Source organism: Schistocerca serialis, chromosome 2, assembly GCF_023864345.2.
Source record: "Schistocerca serialis cubense isolate TAMUIC-IGC-003099 chromosome 2, iqSchSeri2.2, whole genome shotgun sequence".
NCBI classification, from domain to species: domain Eukaryota; kingdom Metazoa; phylum Arthropoda; class Insecta; order Orthoptera; family Acrididae; genus Schistocerca; species Schistocerca serialis.
The window spans coordinates 774,651,422-774,671,337 of record NC_064639.1 but is presented as its reverse complement, the minus strand read 5'-3'; the positions used below and the strand labels follow the sequence as shown (position 1 = coordinate 774,671,337).

Below are 19,916 nucleotides of genomic sequence, written 5' to 3'. Positions count from 1 at the left end.
CAGCAGTTTGCCACTAAGCAAAGTGTGTAATCTGACCATTGTGAGGTTATAATTGGCTTGATGTGATGTTTGAAACTTTCCCGGTGTACTGATTGTTCCATAAAAACACGTGAGAACTGACAGACAACAAGAACGGTGCAGGAACGTATTGTGGAACACCAGCGGCATGCTCGCCTTCTCCAACCCATCAAGTCCGCAATCACTGAACATTGTATTTCTACTGGCCACACTATGAATTACAATGATACAAAAATTGTGGCTCAAACATCAAATTTCTGGTGTTCAATTATAAATGAATCCATAGAAATAAAATTATCAAACAGCGAGGCTCTTATCAATCGAGATAGTGGTTACCAGTTAAATTCCGCTTGGATTCCTGTTGTAGAGAAACTTCGTAGTCAACGTAGTTATCGGTATAAAGATGAAGATCGATCTGATATCGAAATGCCAAGTTTCCATCGCTGAGGGCGCCAGGCGCAGCGCGCGGAGTTGTGAACGCACAAGCTAAACAGTACATGCGCAGTGCGTGCGCAATGCAGCCCCCTTTGGCTTGAAATAGCAGAGCTCAGCGCGTATTCGCCAGTACTTCTACAGCTGTACTCACCTGAAGATGGCCAAAAAACTTCGTGCTGAAATATCGTGGCAAGATGTTACTGACTTACGGCAGTTCTCCCATGTTTTTATGGAACTATATGCTGAGACTTCTTTCATGATGTGGTCTGCTTCACCTTGAGATAATGATTTTTTTAAGTTGTATTTGCTTTATTTTTTATTGAGTTATCACTGATGTAATAACTGAACATTCTTCTACATTCAGAAACCAATTACACTTTTTGAGTCCATAGGCATTTTAACTAAATTAAAATCTGGCCATTTTACAACCTAGCAATGAAAACTTTGATGCCAATTTCAGCTGTTCCCTTAAGTATAGTGAAACAGTCCTAACCTATTAGGTCAAAATCATTTTGGACTACAGTCTTCATTCTATGTTGGTCCCTAGCACAGTTTTGCCCAGCTTCCAACACTTAATTGGAAATCCATGAGAGCTGATATGTACTTTGTTATTCAGTGCCTTAGTTTTATCATCAAGTATGTCTGCTCTGAAAGTGCCGTCAACAAATATTTCCTCAACAGAAATTGCAACCCTTAATTAAAAATTTGTCTCACTACTTTTTAACCAAAATAAACAATAGTTGCATAACTCTTCATACTTTATACTAACAAAATGCTCTTTAGTACTACCATGCAAACTGTTCGGTAACACTATTTCTCATTACCTAACTATCAGTCCTGTTATGTTGTTAGTCCAATAACTTGTGGTCTTTGGTGACTGACCACCATAATGTCTCAACAATTCTGTTTCCTCAAGGTGTATGAGCATTTGTCTGCCTTCTGTGATGAGTTGTGCATAGACCAAATTCCTATCTGTCAATAGAAGCTGAAGTTGTTCTTTCTAAACAGCTTTTTAATACCATGACTTGTTACTGATCTTTTTAAAAATAATTGCACATTGTAAGCGTGAAGCATGTTAGGCATTACATTTTCATATAATTGCTTAATTTGCATGGTGAATTTGCAGTGTCCTAGTCAGTGTAGTTAAAAAATACTGTAGCCATTGTAAAAGACACTGAGACATAGGAAAAGTACTACAAAATCGGTTATGAGGCTCCTTGGCGACATTACTGTGAGTTAAAATATATTTTGAATTTTTTAAAATGGTTTTAGAATTATTAGGTGACAAATTTAACAGAAACTATAAAGGATAATGACTTCATGTCAACATTTTAAATGTTGTTGTTGTTGTTATTGTTGTTGTTGTGGTGGTCTTCAGTTCTGAGACTGGTTTGATGCAGCTCTCCATGCTACTCTATCCTGTGCAAGCTTCTTCATCTCCCAGTACCTGCTGCAACCTACATCCTTCTGAATCTGTTTTGTGTATTCATCTCTTGGTCTCCCTCTACGATTTTTACCCTCCACGCTGCCCTCCAATACTAAGTTGGTGATCCCTCGATGTCTCAGAACATGTCCTACCAACTGATCCCTTCTTCTAGTCAAGTTGTGCCACAAGCTCCGCTTCTCCCCAATTCTCTTCAATACCTCCTCATTAGTTATGTGATCAACTCATCTAATCTTCAGCATTCTTCTGTAGCGCCACATTTCAAAAGCTTCTATTCTCTTCTTGTCTAAGCTATTTATCGTCCACGTTTCACTTCCATACATGGCTACACTCCATACAAATACTTTCAGAAACGACTTCCTGACACTTAAATAAGTACTTGATGTTAACAAATTTGTCTTCTTAAGAAACGCTTTTCTTGCCATTGCCAGTCTACATTTTATGTCCTCTCTACTTCGACCATCATCAGTTATTTTGCTCCCGAAATAGCAAAACTCCTTTGCTACTTTAAGTGTCTCATTTCCTAATCTAATTCCCTCAGCATCACCTGATTTAATTCGACTACATTCCATTATCCTCGTTTTGCTTTTGTTGATGTTCATCTTATACCCTCCTTTCAAGACACTGTCCATTCCGTTCAACTGCTCTTCCAAGTGCTTTGCTGTCTCTGACAGAATTACAATGTCATCGGCGAACCTCAAAGTTTTTATTTCTTCTCCATGGATTTTAATACCTACTCCGAATTTTACTTTTGTTTCCTTTATTGCTTGCTCAATATACAGATTGAATAACATCGGGGATAGGCTACAACCCTGTCTCACTCCCTTCCCAAACACTGCTTCCCTTTCATACCCCTCGACTCTTATAACTGCCATCTGCTTTCTGTACAAATTGTAAATAGCCTTTCGCTCTCTGTATTTTATCCCTGCCACCTACAGAATTAGAAAGAGAGTATTCCAATCAACATTTTCAAAAGCTTTCTCTAAGTCTACAAATGCTAGAAACATAGGTTTGCCTTTCCTGAATCTTTCTTCTAAGATAAGTCGTAGGGTCAGTATTGCCTCACATGTTCCAACATTTCTATGGAATCCAAACTGATCTTCCCCGAGGTTGGCTTCTATCAGTTTTTCCATTCGTCTGTAAATAATTCGCGTCTTCCATTTCCATAATATTGTCCTCAAGTACATCGCCCTTGTATAGGCCCTCTATATACTCCTTCCACCTGTCTGCTTTCCCTTCTTTGCTTAGAACTGGGTTTCCATCAAAGCTCTCGATATTCATGCAAGTGGTTCTCCTTTCTCTAAAGGTCTCTTTAATTTTCCTGTAGGCAGTATCTATCTTACCCCTAGTGAGATAAGCCTCTACATCCTTACATTTGTCCTCTAGCCATCCCTGCTTAGCCATTTTGCACTTTCTGTCTATCTCATTTTTGAGACGTTTGTATTCCTTTTTGCCTGCTTCATTTACTGCATTTTTATATTTTCTCCTTTCATCAATTAAATTCAATATCTCTTCTGTTACCCAAGAATTTCTACTAGCCCTCGTCTTTTTACCTACTTGATCCCCTGCTGCCTTCACCACTTCATCCCTCAAAGCTACCCATTCTTCTTCTACTGTATTTCTTTCCCCCATTCTTGCCAATTGTTCCCTTATGCTCTCTCTGAAACTCTGTACAACCTCTGGTTCTTTCAGTTTATCCAGGTCCCATCTCCTTAAATTCCCGCCTTTTTGCAGTTTCTTCAGTTTCAGTCTGCAGTTCATAACCAATAGATTGTGGTCAGAATCCACATCTGCCCCTGGAAATGTCTTACAATTTAAAACCTGGTTCCTAAATCTCTGTCTTACCATTATATAATGTATCTGATACTATTTAGTATCTCCAGGATTCACCCAAGTATACAACCTTCTTTTATGATTCTTGAACCAAGTGTTAGCTATGATTAAGTTATGCTCTGTGCAAAATTCTACAAGGCGGCTTCCTCTTTCATTTCTTCCCCCCAATCCATATTCACCTACTATGTTTCCTTCTCTCCCTTTTCCTACTGACGAATTCCAGTCACCCATGACTATTAAATTTTCGTCTCCCTTCACTACCTGAATAATTTCTTTTATCTCATCATACATTTCATCAATTTCTTTGTCATCTGCAGAGCTAGTTGGCATATAAACTTGTACTACTGTAGTAGGTGTGGGCTTCGTATCTATCTTGGCCACAATAATGCGTTCACTATGCTGTTTGTAGTAGCTTACCCGTACACCTATTTTTTAATTCATTATTAAACCTACACCTGCATTACCCCTATTTGATTTTGTATTTATAACCCTGTAATCACCTGACCAGAAGTCCTGTTCCTCCTGCCACCGAACTTCACTAATTCCCACTATATCTAACTTTAACCTATCCATTTCCCTTTTTAAATTTTCTAACCTACCTGCCCGATTAAGGGATCTGACGTTCCACGCTCCGATCCGTAGAATACCAGTTTTCTTTCTCCTGATAATGACGTTCTCTTGAGTAGTACCCACCCGGAGGTCCGAATGGGGGATTATTTTACCTCCGGAATATTTTACCCAAGAGGACGCCATCATCATTTAATCATACAGTAAAGCTGCATGCCCTCGGGAAAAATTACGGCTGTAGTTTCCCCTTGCTTTCAGCCATTCACAGTACCAGCACAGCACGGCCGTTTTGGTTAGTGTTACAATGCCAGATCAGTCAATCATCCAGACTGTTGCCCCTGCAACTACTGAAAAGGCTGCTGCCCCTCTTCAGGAACCACACGTTTGTCTGGCCTCTCAACAGATACCCTTCCATTGTGGTTGCACCTACGGTACGGCTATCTGTATCGTTGAGGCACGCGAGCCTCCCCACCAACGGCAAGGTCCATGGTTCATGGGGGGACATTTTAAATACCTGATACAAATGTAAAATTTCATTGTTAGGTTTTTTCTTATTAATAAGATAGAATAGGTGATGTAGTTTGTCAATTTTAATGTTAATTTCAGAAAAAGAAATATTGAGTACAGTGTTTACTTTGTGTTTCTTGCAAACAGTAGGTTCAACTTTATAGTTGCCTTAAAGGAGAGAGGCATGTGAGAAAATTACAGTGCATTCTATGCCTATACAGAGATTGGATAATTTTAGAGGCATTCTGAAACATAGAGAGATTACCAACAGACATTTTTGCAGGGACAAAATCTTTTTGTGTGTAGCTGCTTTGTAGTTCTCTTAACATACTTATATAAAATATTTTGACATTTCTTTTTAGAGTTTTGCAGTGCCTTTATGCTTTTAAATATTTCTATTAGTATTATTGCACCGTGTGATGATTTGTCATTCCATTTATGTTTTGCATACTCTTTTATTTCTTCTTTGATTGCTTAATCAACTTGTTGCAGTTTCACCCAGAGTGATCCTATAGTCACCAGGTTGTCAATTATGGACCAAACTGCACGAATCGCTGGCACTGAAAGAAGCACACAAGTAGATGCTGACTCTGTTCCCACAAAGGTGTCAACTATAGATCGGATTTTACAAATCTCTGCCAGTGCAAAATACACACAGACTGATCCTGTGGTCACAGAATTGTCAATGGGGGATCAAACTGCGCAGATCTATTGCAGTGAAAATTGCACACACACAAAGGCCAACCTTAAGATGACAAAAGTGATGACAATGGATCAAACTACACAAACCTCCACTTGTGAAATCATCGCACAGGTGCACTCGGGTAATAAGAATTTCTCTTTTGCTGTGTAATAATAACCATTATATTGTAGTTTTTCAGGGAAGTGTCACCAGGTGCTAACTAAAAAGTTGTGCAAATGAGCTTTCAGTCATTTTATGGGTTCCAAACTTGCATATGCATTGTTTTGGGTATACTTGGTGAAGAAGCGAGTTACTCTTACAGGAAGCAATACAAGAACAAAAAGTTTTATTACATTAATCTCTTGTTTGAGTGAAGTGGGAGTTGATGGAAGTTAGTCTGAGCATTGGTTTCATGAATGTGTGTTGATAAACTGTTTATAATCATTCAATTTTGTGGTGTATTTTCCAGAGCTTTTGTTTACTTTGCTGTAGCATATTAATCTCAGCTATGCTTCTAAGCTCACTGGGTAAAATACTAGTTATCCATTAAAAAAGAACTGGTCTCTTTGGAATTCTGTAGATGGTGTAGAACTGGTACCAGACAGCCGTGTGTGTTCCACTTCTGACAAAAGCCATGACAGTGAAATGGTATGTTCGTGCCAGTGGCAGCAATGGAGTCATTATAGTAAAATGGCCCAACATGGAGAAGTGACATAGTGGCAGAAAATAGTTGTATTTGGATGTGCCCATGCCCACACTGTTAGTTGCTCTGTTTTTGATGTATCACTGCAGGCTCTTCAACGCATGTACAAGGAATGATGTACCATTCACTGCCACGTAACACAGCATATGAGCAGTAGCCGTAAAAAGACCTTGACAAGGACCGGAGAAGGCAGTCACACCTTTTCAATGACAATTTGTGTCAAATCCTATAAGAATTGCTGCCATCAGTGAATATGGTTCTATTGCAACTACTTCTGATTGAACATTGAGAATGAAACTGCATGCAGTAGTTATTTGGAGTAAAATATCTCATGAAAGGTCATTGCTCACAGTAGTATATAAAGCTGCAAATCTTTAACAGGCCAAACAACACAGAATCTGGATGTTATCTGAAGGGAGATGTGCATTGTGGTCTGCCAAGTTGTGATTGCACGATGTTTTAATTGATGCAAACCTATGGCCCACTTAGATATTCAAACTGCAGTGTTGGGGGGGGGGGGGGGGGGATGTAGTTCAGGTCAGATATGGTTCAGTGATGGTTTGAGGATGTTTTTGTACCATTACTTGGGCCTTGTCATTCAGGTTACTGTGTCAGCATGAATAAAGAAAAGATGCCCATTGATTGTCATGGGAACAGATGTGTCACTTGGAACTTGTGACTAAAATTACCAGGAGCATTCTATAGAGAAGCTGTTATACTAAGACTAACATTTTGGTCGATGGCTGCTAAGCACACAGATACTGAGGCTGGTGAGACACCTGCACAACCCCTATCACAGTTGGTCTCCAGCAAAGAACTGCAGCTGAATGATGTGCTGTGAATGCCACTTGGTTTTTTTTTTTTTGTTGATCTCAACACCTCACCGCAGTGGAGTTCTGCTGGCAGAATGAGTGTCCCATAGCAAACCTGACTGGGGTAGTGGGTTACAATCTGTTCCAGCCCTTGACAGCCAGGCCTCTCAGCTCTAGAGCTGGAGAGACTGAAGTAGCACCAGTTCTATGAAAGTGGGTATTGTTGCACAATGAGGTAGCATTAACTAGATTTAAAAGTAATGGCTCAGTACCTCTACAGAATTTCACCACCTTGCAAATTATTAGCAATAATTAATCTGCAGTCTGGGAAATTTCTCCACCCCACCAATTGATAGTTATGTATTCAGGCAAGCCATTGGTAGTCTCAGGTTGCCAGGGGAAATTGATTTAATTTATATACCTATAAATTAATTTTATTGAATTTGAATTCATAACTTGATCAATCTGTAACCAATTCATAATTTCACAAGCAATCTGAATCTTTGATTGGAAATGTATATTAAATTTGATTAGCAACTCTGTCTTTGTTAGGAGAGTGGACAAGGCCACAGTCATGGTCTCTCCATGGCCTCTTGTATGTCAGAGAAAAGTTATGACTTCCAGGCTTCTAAGCCATCAGATGTAAGTTTTTTTAACATTCTCCTTAAACGCCTATCGGAAAATTAGAGTTCCGTACAAGCTCTTCCTGCAGATTTCTTGGGTGACTGACCAAACATCTGTGCAACAAGATGCAGATTTTCTTCAGTAGTTACTAATTTTGGGCAGCTATTATGTGGCGAGTCTGCTACGAACCTGTCAGCTCGAAACTTTGATTTAATTTGTGGATAGCTTGCCTGCATGGTGGCTTTGTACGTGGGAACTTTTCAGCAAATGATAATCTTACTTCTTCATAACATCAATGAAATTTTCACCACATCTGTAAAGCACACACATGCTGTTCTGTATGCAATTTTCTGTTCGTAATGATATTTTTCACACTTTTAGTGGAAGCACAAATGACGCCAAGGTTCATATTATCAGTTGTTAATAACAAACCATTTTTGTCGCCATTCCTTACACAAATTTCTCAGTGCACAGTTTTCACGATTTTTATGGGTAGAACTTAATTACTTACCTAAAATTTGACCATGGGCAGAGAAGTGCAGTGGTTGATTGATTTATGTCATATGCTCATTGGATGGAGTCTATCATTGTTTCCTTATTCTCACACTTAATAATTTGTAATTTTAGTAGTATAGCTCTGTAGCAGCCTCCTTGGCGTCTTAAGTCTCCAATTGTTTGGATTACGACCTTTTTTCATGTTGTATAGTTTAACATATTTTTTTAATGGTGTTTATTCAGCATTTAACAGTTTCACCTAATAACAGATAACAAGCTCATCTGAAAAATAATTAATAAATTACAGCTCTTTCACATTTTAGTCTTTTGTATGGAAATCTGCAGAAAATTGTCCATTGACTTATTTCTTAGATGACACTTTTGTAGAATTCATATTACATTGCCTTCTTTTTTTTCCTCGTGCAATTTCATGTCAAAATATTATCATAAGCTTTACATGTTTTAATCTTGAGAAAATTTGCTTATGTAAGCCTGTATTTAAGATAAAGAGTTACTTTCTCGTATTAATCCCATGAGTACGCCAGATACTGTAAGCTATCTGTCAATTATGAATTGTGTGTGCCATGAGCCACGTTGTTGCAAGTCACTTTGCTTTGGGAAACGGTTTCCATTCGGGTATTGTGGCATTAGAAACATGTATATTGCATATGTCCATGCTATTGATCAGTTGAATCATGTCCCTTGCTGTGTGCCATATCTCAACAAATTTTAGGCACTCAAATAATGTTTGATTGTGTCCTCTGAATTAGTTTCCACGTGCTACTGATGGTTTCAACTGGATAGGGTAAAGCTTGGACTTTGTCGCTATCATCTGGTTTATCACTTTTTACCAAGTCGATCTGGTGCCTTCTGGTATTATTTTCATTGCTAAATTTTCCCACACAATGTTTCAGTTGTGCTGCAGTAGTTGCAATTTCCATCTATTAGGAATTGGTATTCCTTTGAGAGCTTTGCCTTGTTTTAGGATGTCTGTTAGTATGAAGCTTTTATTGAAATGATATGTAGGAGAGTTGAATAGTGCCTGTAATAATTGTGTGCAGAAACAAGGGGAATTTGCTGCTGTCTGGAAACATTTAGAAGCAGTGTTGACAATGATCGACAGACTTCAGACTGGTGTCTTGGCCTGAAACAACATTGAGGCTTGTGTGATGAAGGCTGTGGCATCTCTAGTACCTCCATAATATCCTGGGAACCTTCAAGTCACAGTGATGTAGGATGCACAAGCCTGGTGAATTCATCCCCATCTGAGCATTTGAAGTGAACTGGACTGATGCATAAGCTGCTATGTAGACAACAGGACCAATAAAATACAATCTACAATGAAAACTGGACAGAAGGCAGATGTGGGTTGGGTATAGGCCTTGTGGCTATTCCCTTATGTAGTAGTATCGGATATAAGGTGTCACCTATTGTTAAGAGTACATCTGAACTGCCGTAGGATGCTTCATCTTTTGAGTGTGTCCCAGATTGTCTTATGAAGTCCAGAAAAGCAAACAGTATGAGTATGTTGGTTGTTGGGAGCTCTAGTGTAAGGCAGGTAATGGAATTCCTCAGTAAAACAGCTGGCAGATGGGGGAAGGCAAGTCAGTGTGCACCTATTATTTTTGCCAAAGGGATCATCCGAGACATGAAAGAGGCTCTTATGATGGCTATTGAATGTGCTGGATGCAGCCAGGTGCAAATCGATGTTCATGTCTACTTACTTGGGGACAGAAACCATCTTCTTTTCCTGTGAATGCATGAAAATAGCTAGCCTCCTGCACAGGATGGAAACATGGCTCCCAATAGGTAAGATCTTATCCAGAACCATTGCAGTTTTCTGTTTTGAGCTAAGTGAAGTGCATAAATCAGAGGCTCAGATGATTCTGTGATTGTTCTGGATAGAAATTTCTTCACCATTGCTTCTGGCTGGAAGGAGAATGAGAAAATATTTCTGCCTAGTTAGTATGGTAGAAACTGATTTGAGATTGTACAAGCAGACAACATCAAAAATTGATCTCCGGCAAAGATGATGTGGTATATCAGTGAATAAAATCTATGAATATAATGTAATATAATTTAGAATCACCCATCAGGCAAAATCTGAGGGCTGGAACAGATCCACTATGATTCAGCAGTCAGGTTAGAAAACTGCTACAAAAATAATTAGAGCATCCTTCAGATTTAAACGAAGCCAATGCCCTGTTAGCAGTCAAAAGTAGAATGAAGCCAAAATTAATGTAAGGGCAGCAATATGAAAAGTGTTGAGTGAATTATCAAGTAAAACTTTGTCCACCAATCTGATGTGAAATTTGAAGTTTTGTTCTTATCTGAAGTCATTAAATGGATCGAAATCATGTGTACTATCAGTCATTGTACTGAAACCCAAACAGGGGATGGCAAGGAGAATGTCATTTTATAAAATTATTTCACTGTGGAAGACCATTAGGTGGTTCCTCCTTTTGATCCTCGTAGAAATGCTGAATTGATAGATGTTGAGATAAGTGATCAGATAATAAAATGTCAGAACAGAGCAAGGTAAACTAGACTTGATGAAACACTTTGTAACATTATTTCCCCTCTTGTCCCCTCTTGATTGAATTATTAAATATTATTTGTGTATGAAATCTCTCTGCTTATTTAGTCATTAATTATTAATACATTAGTTTAAATGGATAGAAAGCAAATGCACTAAACCACACCTGCAAACTGCCTGTATCCCTAAGTGGAGAAATAACACAGGATCATAGTCAAGTGATAACAGAGACCTGACTGGTTCTGTGTTTTTGTAGTCCAGCCACATTTCCCGAACTTGTTAAATCCTACCCATCTCATCTGATATGTAGTCATTCTTACACTGTACCCCATCTGTGGTAACCTAATTAATTTTTGCCTTAGCACTACGCAACTTGGAAACAAATAACACACTACTCTGGTAAAAACTCAGTATATTGTTGAGGTCCTATGTCCTCGGATTATTTTGGTGTACATTGATAACAAGAAAAATGCAAATATACTATTGTCACAGCACAGAATTAACAGAAACAGTATGGTAGATGCTAATTCTGCTAGACAAGAACCACTTTCAAACTATATTCACTAGCAACTCCCATTTCAGGTTACAATAATATTGCTGCTGCCTCACAGAACTTGGAAAGCAAAACTCATGGGTAGATTGGAATCTGCTTGGTGAAAAGACACATTATATTCCCCAAGATGAGACAGATAATAAATATTGTCCAACTTACAAATAACAAGGTGGGAGATGACATAACTACACGACATAAAGCTTTGTTCATTTATGCTACCAATGTCTAAGTCTGTTGGTATTGGCACAGTCAAAATTGTAACTTCACAGCACCATTTTAAGTCACTCTCTAAGTGACTGTTCATATTTGGTCTTTGTCGACATAAAATTAACCATTACAAAGCTTACTGTAACAGTGAATTGGAACTGCCACAAGGCGCAGGTCCTGCCTCAGCCAACATCCAATGTGTCCTGTCCTTCAATGGTCTTTGACCCATGTTTATAATATTTCTGTTGGCTGTGAAGTCAGGCAAATCATCACTTTTCTGATATTTATACTTTTGACAATATCTTGCACTACGTTGGTTCCTCCAGTGACACCTTTGTCATAGCCCTTCCAGAAGTAATGTGTACTTCTGTATGGCCAACTTTTTGTCTCCCTGGATTCAGGGCTTGAGACGTGTCAAGCTGGTTGTTGCAGCGGAGTGTCTGCCCTCACAAACTGCGTTTTAACTTCAGTTTTTTCCCAACTTATTCTTCCACCAATATTCCAGAACCCTTCTGATACCTCACTCTAAAGCCTGCCTGGGTGATCTGCATGTCACTGAGCCCTCATCAGCCTTCCATGCTACAATACTTACACCCGGCCAGTGTGTGCCTCAGCAAATTCTGATGTCAGCGCTCAATTAAAATTTAAATCTCTGCTGATCCAAAGATCTGATTATACTGTCTTTTGCATCCAAAACACTCAAACAGTCCACACATTCATGATATGTTCCACCATCATTTCTTCTCGTATTCCTCTGACTTGTCTTTGTAACTTCAGTGCTGGTGAATAAGCGTGGTCAGTGAGATAGCAGAATGCCATGTCTCATCCTGTCTCCATTTGTTTTAAAAATCTAGGAGTTGTGAAAATTAGTACCTGGAATGAAATTTTCTGGCACAGCTGCCAGCTTTATCTTCTTTATATCCTCTTATTCTTAAAAAAATCCTCAGAATCTACTAGCTTGACATTTTGTCTTTAGCACTTATTGATCTTGACCTTTTTGTCCATATCCAATTACTTTACTTATGACGCCAAAAAATATACACACAAAAACCAATACAAATCACAAAAAAAATAAACATTCATAAGTGCTCGACACAAATACAAAAAATTTTCAAATCAAAAACTCCTTGTACTGAACACTTTGTGACATTCCCCTGCTTTATTTCTTCATTGATAGTCCTAGGTGCCGACGTACTGTGTTTTATACTGGCTGGATATTCAACACTGACTACTGTAAATGATGTAGCTGACAGGTGCACAGTTGCATTTCACAGTTCTTTACTTTCACTGTTCACAACCCCCCAATATTACACATTTATATGGCCAGTTTGCTGTTGGTTAACTTTTTGATAAGCCTCACTAATAGTTTGCAGGCAAACATCAGCATACTGCTACAACAGTTTGCTGTTGAATATCTATAAGCAGTAAAGACCTAACCACACAGTTCTTGCAGAGTAATACGGTACGTATTGAACAGACACTGTCATTGTTTTAACACACGGCCTATTTGTGTTACACTTATTTCACAGTTAAGTTGATGCTTTGTTGTTGAGCCAACCAACACAGGTTCCTCGTCTGAAAATCGGCTGTAGACTGACTGTTCGGGACAAAAAATCAGGCCTTTATATATCATCACAATAATAGGTACTGAAGCTATTCATTGTTTGATGTTTAAGTTACAGAAATTACAATTAAAACATAACTAATTCAATTAACTGAATATTTCGAAAAATTCCTTCTTTTTAACAGTTTCTTCTGCTGAAAGGGTTAAGCTGAATTATTCGTTTAAATGATGAAATTAACAGATATAGTTATGCAAACAATACTTTTGAGAAATCTCATAATTTATTTGGAATTAATTAATGGCTTGCTTTGCTGACATATATTTGAATAGAGCCAAATAGATACTTAAAGAATAGTAGTGGTTGTTCCTCCTAAGTTGTATAATTAGTGAAGAATTTATATTTGTTTGTAACTCAACAATAGAATTTAAGTTCCAAAACAATTACTGTTTTCACCCCGTAACAAAAAATATTAACTAGGAATAGTCCAAATAAATTATAAAATCAATTACATACATAAAACTAAATACAAAATTAGATCTGGTGCTATATTCTTTTAACACTGAGGGTCAACATTTCTCTTTTATGAAAATGCATATCACCCTCACGTATGTTAATGATAATTGGTCGGAAATGAAAGAATGAATTTAAGGAGGCAGATGGCAAAACAAGACGGGAAGTAAAAAGATCCCAGCTTGCTTTGTCACATCAACCCCTCATTGGACTGGCCAGATAGATATTGCAAATAACTAACTAACTGGGCAATTCAATGACCAAAAGTGACTCCAGAAAGTGGGTTTAACTATCTACACACAAACAAAAATCACATAAGAAATCTTACCCAAACTACAGTACATAAGTTTTTCAAATTCCTTCTTATATGAACTGGCCATATGAAAATCTCCATACAAAATGTTTACATACAGTGCATTGTACAATGGCACAAAATATCCACAAGCTATACTTATAATAAAATTAGCCATCTTCGTCATAATTGATGACCTTTTTGGGTAAAGAAGGATTAACATTAAAAGTTAAATTAAACTGCGCATCACAGTTCACTTTCAGGCAGAAAATTTTTGCTTGTTCAGTGTTTAGTATTTTTCGCAAGCACTTTATCTCTTTTAATGATCTTTAACACACTTTCTCACCAAGTTGTCCATGCCTTCAACAGGTCCAAGTGGCAGCTAGTAAGGAAATGCACTGCTATCGGTTCCCTTTGGAGGTGGTTCTCCTCCGCCACAGTACATGAAAAAATTAGACAAAATACCCTACTTTAGTACACTTACTTTTACTTCTAACTTAAGTATAAGGAAAAAGTGTTTCACACTAAAAGTGATAACCATTACTGCATAAATAGAAATGTTACACAGTTCTCATAACATCACAATAATTAGCACTAAAATAGACTTTAGTATGAAAGGTGGGGACTAGTAAAAATTTTAAAATCAAGTGTACATTACACTACAAAACATTATGCTAAGTCATAATTGTCTGAAACTTGTTAAACTTGAAAGACTTTTGTTTCTTTTCCACTTGCAAATTTACTAAAATGCCAAGCCCTGGTTTGAAATTCACACCGCTCTAGCAAAAACTCAATATGTGCAGCAGCATAGATTTACTAATCATTACATTATGAAAAAGGAATTGCCACAACCACATAATTTAATTACTACTCAAATCAAAATTAAGGGGATGGAAGTTGAACCAAATCATTGCCCTACTTCTCCACTGAGTACTACTCTCATTCAACCAGAAAATTAAATCATGACAAAATCTTACAAGATAATTGATCTGTCAAATTATTCATATCATTCTAGAACCACAGTTATCAATTAATGAGCAAAATTACTTTTCTTCATTCCAGTATTACCACTTTAAGCTTATAGTTCCTCAGAACACTAATAGAAGTTTTCACATAACCTATTGATCCAATGATATGGCATTATATGACTGGAACCTCACTAAAATATTGCTCTTCCTGCTAAGCTCTCATTCTCAGCTTCAGTGTCATGAATTGCACAATATACACAGTACCCAATGTTGCCTACTTCAAAATTAGAGCCGGCCGGAGTGGCCATGTGGTTCTAGGCGCTACAGTCTGGAACCGAGTGACTGCTACAGTCGCAGGTTCGAATCCTGCCTTGGGCATGGATGTGTGTGATGTCCTTAGGTTAGTTAGGTTTAATTAGTTCTAAGTTCTAGGCAACTGATGACCTCAGAAGTTAAGTCGCATAATGCTCAGAGCCATTTAACAAAATTAGATCATCAGTATAGTTACACCACATTTGTTTGTATAAACTTATCTTTTGCATTAATCATATCTGTCAGCACCATTATTTTACTTACCTTCTTACCTCGTTAGCTAGTGAAGTGCATTCTTAAAAAATATCCCTACAGCAGAGACAGGCTCCCAAACCATTAAGACTCAAACATTATTCATTATTTTATTATTTCATTATTGCTTCATTATTCATAAACACCCACTCTGCTTATCCAATGGAAAATTGATTCTACTGAAACACATTCCACAGTAACAGATCCTTATGCTAAGGCAATCTTAACTCTCATTACTGATCAGACAAAATTATCACTTAGAAAAGCTATTATTTCACTGTATCCCATCAAATTGCTTAAGATTCTAGCCTGAAGGGCGATATACATACAAATCTGGCTAATACATTCCACACAAATTACTCTAGGCAACTATGTTTAAAGTTGTAATTCCTTAATGTTAGAAAAGGCTGTACCATGACACACTTCTATAGGTAGATAGTTACCTCCATATACTGACTGCACCGAACACAAACACTTCTATTATACCACAATTAATATCAAGACTTAGTATTCAAGATGGTTTTTTACTGCGTATTGCCTCTGCTGCTGCACCAAATTATACTAATTTCACACATGAGCTAATTTACTTCTGATGCTAATTATAGTTTTCAGATAATGTGCACCTTCTCCTCCACATAAGCTGACACACATCATTTTCTGTTTATCTTACCTCTTTGTTTGACAGAAATTCTTTACCCATGGTACCAATTTACTTTCTTCCATCCTCTTATGATTCCATTACTTATCACTAATACAACACAATATATATATATATATATATATATATATATATATATATATATATATATATATATATATATCTAAAAACAAAGATGATGTGACTTACCAAATGAAAGTGCTGGCAGGTCGACAGACACACAAACAAACACAAACATACACACAAAATTCAAGCTTTCGCAACAAACTGTTGCCTCATCAGGAAAGAGGGAAGGAGAGGGAAAGACGAAAGGAAGTGGGTTTTAAGGGAGAGGGTAAGGAGTCATTCCAATCCCGGGAGCGGAAAGACTTACCTTAGGGGGAAAAAAGGATGGGTATACACTCGCACACACACACATATCCATCCACACATATACAGACACAAGCAGACATATTTATATATATATATATATATATATACACACACACACACACACACACACACACACACACACACACACACACACTGGAGAAACCTTTTCTAAAATATTCCTGTACTAAAGTATCCTGTTGTGCAAAATCACATGAAAGTCAAAGATAAAATGTCTCTGATTCACTTATAAACTACAGATAGGGTAGGAGAAGAGTTTGACTGTCTCAGGAAACATGAAAAATGAGACAGACAGCTGGGGTAAGCATTATGGCCACATAATGAATCCAACACAGAATGTTGAACCCTCTACTTGCTATTTGCGTAAGAAATTAGTCCCAAATATTAAACCGATGCTGAGATTTTGAATCACCAAGAAATTGCATTCCAACAACTGTCCTGCCAATTCCACAGCTAATAGTATCTCTTGTTTCACACTCTTTGATAGCTTACCAGTAGCACCAATAATTTTTATTCCAGAAACATGCATCACTAGTATACCCTCTGTGTTCTTAATACGTTCAAAAAATACCTGTGAAATGCCATTCAAATCACTATCACTGTCCAGTAAACACTTAACATGTACACCTTGTACACTTGCTGTTATTTCAGGGTGCCACACTTCCTTTTCCTTACCATGTGATCCTCTTCATACAACAAATCCTATCATCCTGTTTACCAAAATAGTTATCAGACACAGTCAAAAGACAGACAGCGTGATCCTCTTCCTCATTACCACCCTCAAACTCCAACTCTTCATTAGGCCTAACATTATCCTCCTTTATTCTTTCTTTATTTAACACATTGCCTTCATTATCAATTTTAAATTCAAATACCTAGTCCTCATCACTACTGGATTCGTCACTGCTATCAGAACTACTGTCAGAATCAAACCTATTGTCGCTTTCATTGTCCTCAAATACTTGGCTAAGTAGTTGATCCTTGTTTCCATTATTAGACCACAAAGCAAAACACATGAATTCATTATGTTCCCTTAAAAATTTACCATCTGTTTTGACACTTTGGACATCCTGAGGAACAACAATACACTCTGTTTCATCACTTAATTTAATTGTAGTATCTTCCTCCTCTCTTTTTACAGGATAAACATTGCTGTACACACCATCATTCAACATCTCACTAGAATTAGAATTTACACTTGTCTTACTACTATCATTTACATTACCTGTACCTGTGATTACAGCACGTTTATATACACGTGGCTCTTCATCACAACCTGCTATAGTGCACATCAAAACTGGAACATTATCTAGTTTTATGGTTTGATCCAGAATTAAAATCATGTCCTCCATTTCTTTTACTTGAATTTCTCCTACCATTTCCATGCCCATTGTTGCCATCCACCACAACCATTCCTTGAATTTCTACTATAATTTGTCCTATTCATCCTATTTAACTGAAATTCTCTCCCAGATTGATTATTGTCATCAAAATTTCTCCTACGATCTTCCACTGAGGGCTTCATCCTCTCCACTTTATCAACATAATTCAAGAATTCACTAATATTACCCCTAGGGGCAGGTACAAACAATTCTCTAACTTTCTGGGGCAACTTAGTTACTAAACCCATACTCATTGATTCACTCGCTAGCTTTTTGTCCAAATATTTCAATTTGTTTATCCAAAGCTGACAGAAACCTTTCACAGTACCCTTCCTGAAATCAAATCTCTCTCCTCCCCAAAATTCACTCAAAATTCTCTGCTGCTTCTCTTTGGACCAATATTCATCTCAAAGCTTTGCCACGAAGTACAGTTACCGGAGCTGCCCATCCATAAGCATTCCCTTTCCAAAAAACCTCTCACAAATGACATTTTCTCTTTGTCATTCCATGTTTCAGGCAAATCATTAAATTCACTAATGAAATCCAGTGGGTGTACTTCCCCATATGGTTCGAAATTATTAAATTTCTTACAACTAACAAATGATGGACTGTTTGGGAAAATACATACTCTATGCTTTAGATTTTGCACCTCTTCCACTTTTTTCTCCATTTCAGCCAATTTTCAATCTATATTTTTTATTTACTTTTACCTGTTTTTCCTCTACCACTACTGCTCACTTGGTTTCTACCTCCGTTTCTAAATAATTTTTTATCTGATCAATTTGGTTCTCAAGTTTAACCCTATTTTCAGCACAAAATTTCCTGGCTGCTTTGACTTCATCTTTACACTGTTTTTTTGGAAGCCTCCAACCTCCTACTATAGTCATCACAAAGCTTCTGTCTCTCTTCTACACATTTACTACTCATTAGTGTTATGTACTACTTTCTTTATTTTTTCATGACAATCTTTAACTACTGCTTCAGCCTCCTTATTTAATTCTGAAACATTAGAGCTGACTTCAGTTCATCCTTTCAGTTCTAATGCTATCAGTTTTCTTTTCCACCCTATTAATGTCTTCTTTCATACTACTAATGTCCTCTTTTGTACACATACTACTCAAACTACTCATAATTTGTCTTAACATCACTTCCACTTTTCTGTCTCCCATAAACTTTTGCCCTTGCTGACTTTCGCTACTAAGTTCCTCCCCCTTAGCCTTAACAATTTCATCCACTTCAGTACTGTTTTTGTCCATTTCGCTCACATCACCATACAATGTAGATGACATTTTTATGATTTCATCTACAATAGGGCTTTCGTTCCCATCATTTAAAGTTACATTCATGTCTGATTTATATCCACTATAATCAACAGAACAAGTCCCCCTGTTGTCCATTCTCTCCCATCACACTGTCTTGTTCATTAAGGCCACTCATTATGTATCATTTAATATAAAATGGCTTTTTCTATGAGATTGCCTTATTTTTATTCACTCATCTCCTGCTGCTGCTGTGGATTTCATCTCGATTCAATGTCTGCACAGCTGCTACAAGCTGTAATTTTCTCAGTGATGCATGTTGGTTATCATGATCAGATGCATCCACCTGCATGCTGATTGGCTGCTCCTGTACTCAATGGCTGGTTCCATAGAAGCCACTCGCTGATTGGTTGCTGTCATATTGTGGCCATGAAACCCATGCACTGATTGGCTGTTGCACTTCCTTCGTTAAAATCACTGTAATGTAAACCGTTCTTGAGTTCACTGTTCTAAGTTTGCGAGTCCTATTTTATTGTGCCCACATACAATATTCCTCACCTGCAAGGGCACCATATGTGACTTTCGCCCGCTTTATTTCTTCATTGATAGTCCTCGGTGTTGTACTGCGTTGTTACACTGGCTGAAAAATGGAGGGTGGAAGTTGAACACTGACTACTGTAAATGAAGTAACCGAAAGTTGCACAGTTGCATTTCGTAGTTATTTACTTCCACTGTTCACAGCCCCCAAATATTACACAGTTTTATGGCCAGTTTGCTATTGGTTAACTTTTTGATAAGCCTCATTAATAGTTTCCAGGCAAACATCAGCATACTGCTACAACAGTTTACTGTTGAATATGAATAAGCAGTAAAGACCTAACCACACAGTTCTTGCAGAGTAATACGGTATGT

The 19,916-nt window shown here is 37.6% G+C and overlaps 1 protein-coding gene across 1 annotated transcript in view; it reads left to right on the top strand.

Moving 5' to 3' along the window:
• The window catches only part of LOC126456398 (uncharacterized), a 258,254-nt gene that overhangs the window by 169,548 nt on the left and 68,790 nt on the right, over positions 1-19,916 (top strand). Inside the window, exon 17 of the mRNA XM_050092151.1 lies at positions 5,297-5,628. Coding sequence (XP_049948108.1) covers positions 5,297-5,628 — 332 coding nt within the window. The remainder of the gene's footprint in view (positions 1-5,296; positions 5,629-19,916) is intronic.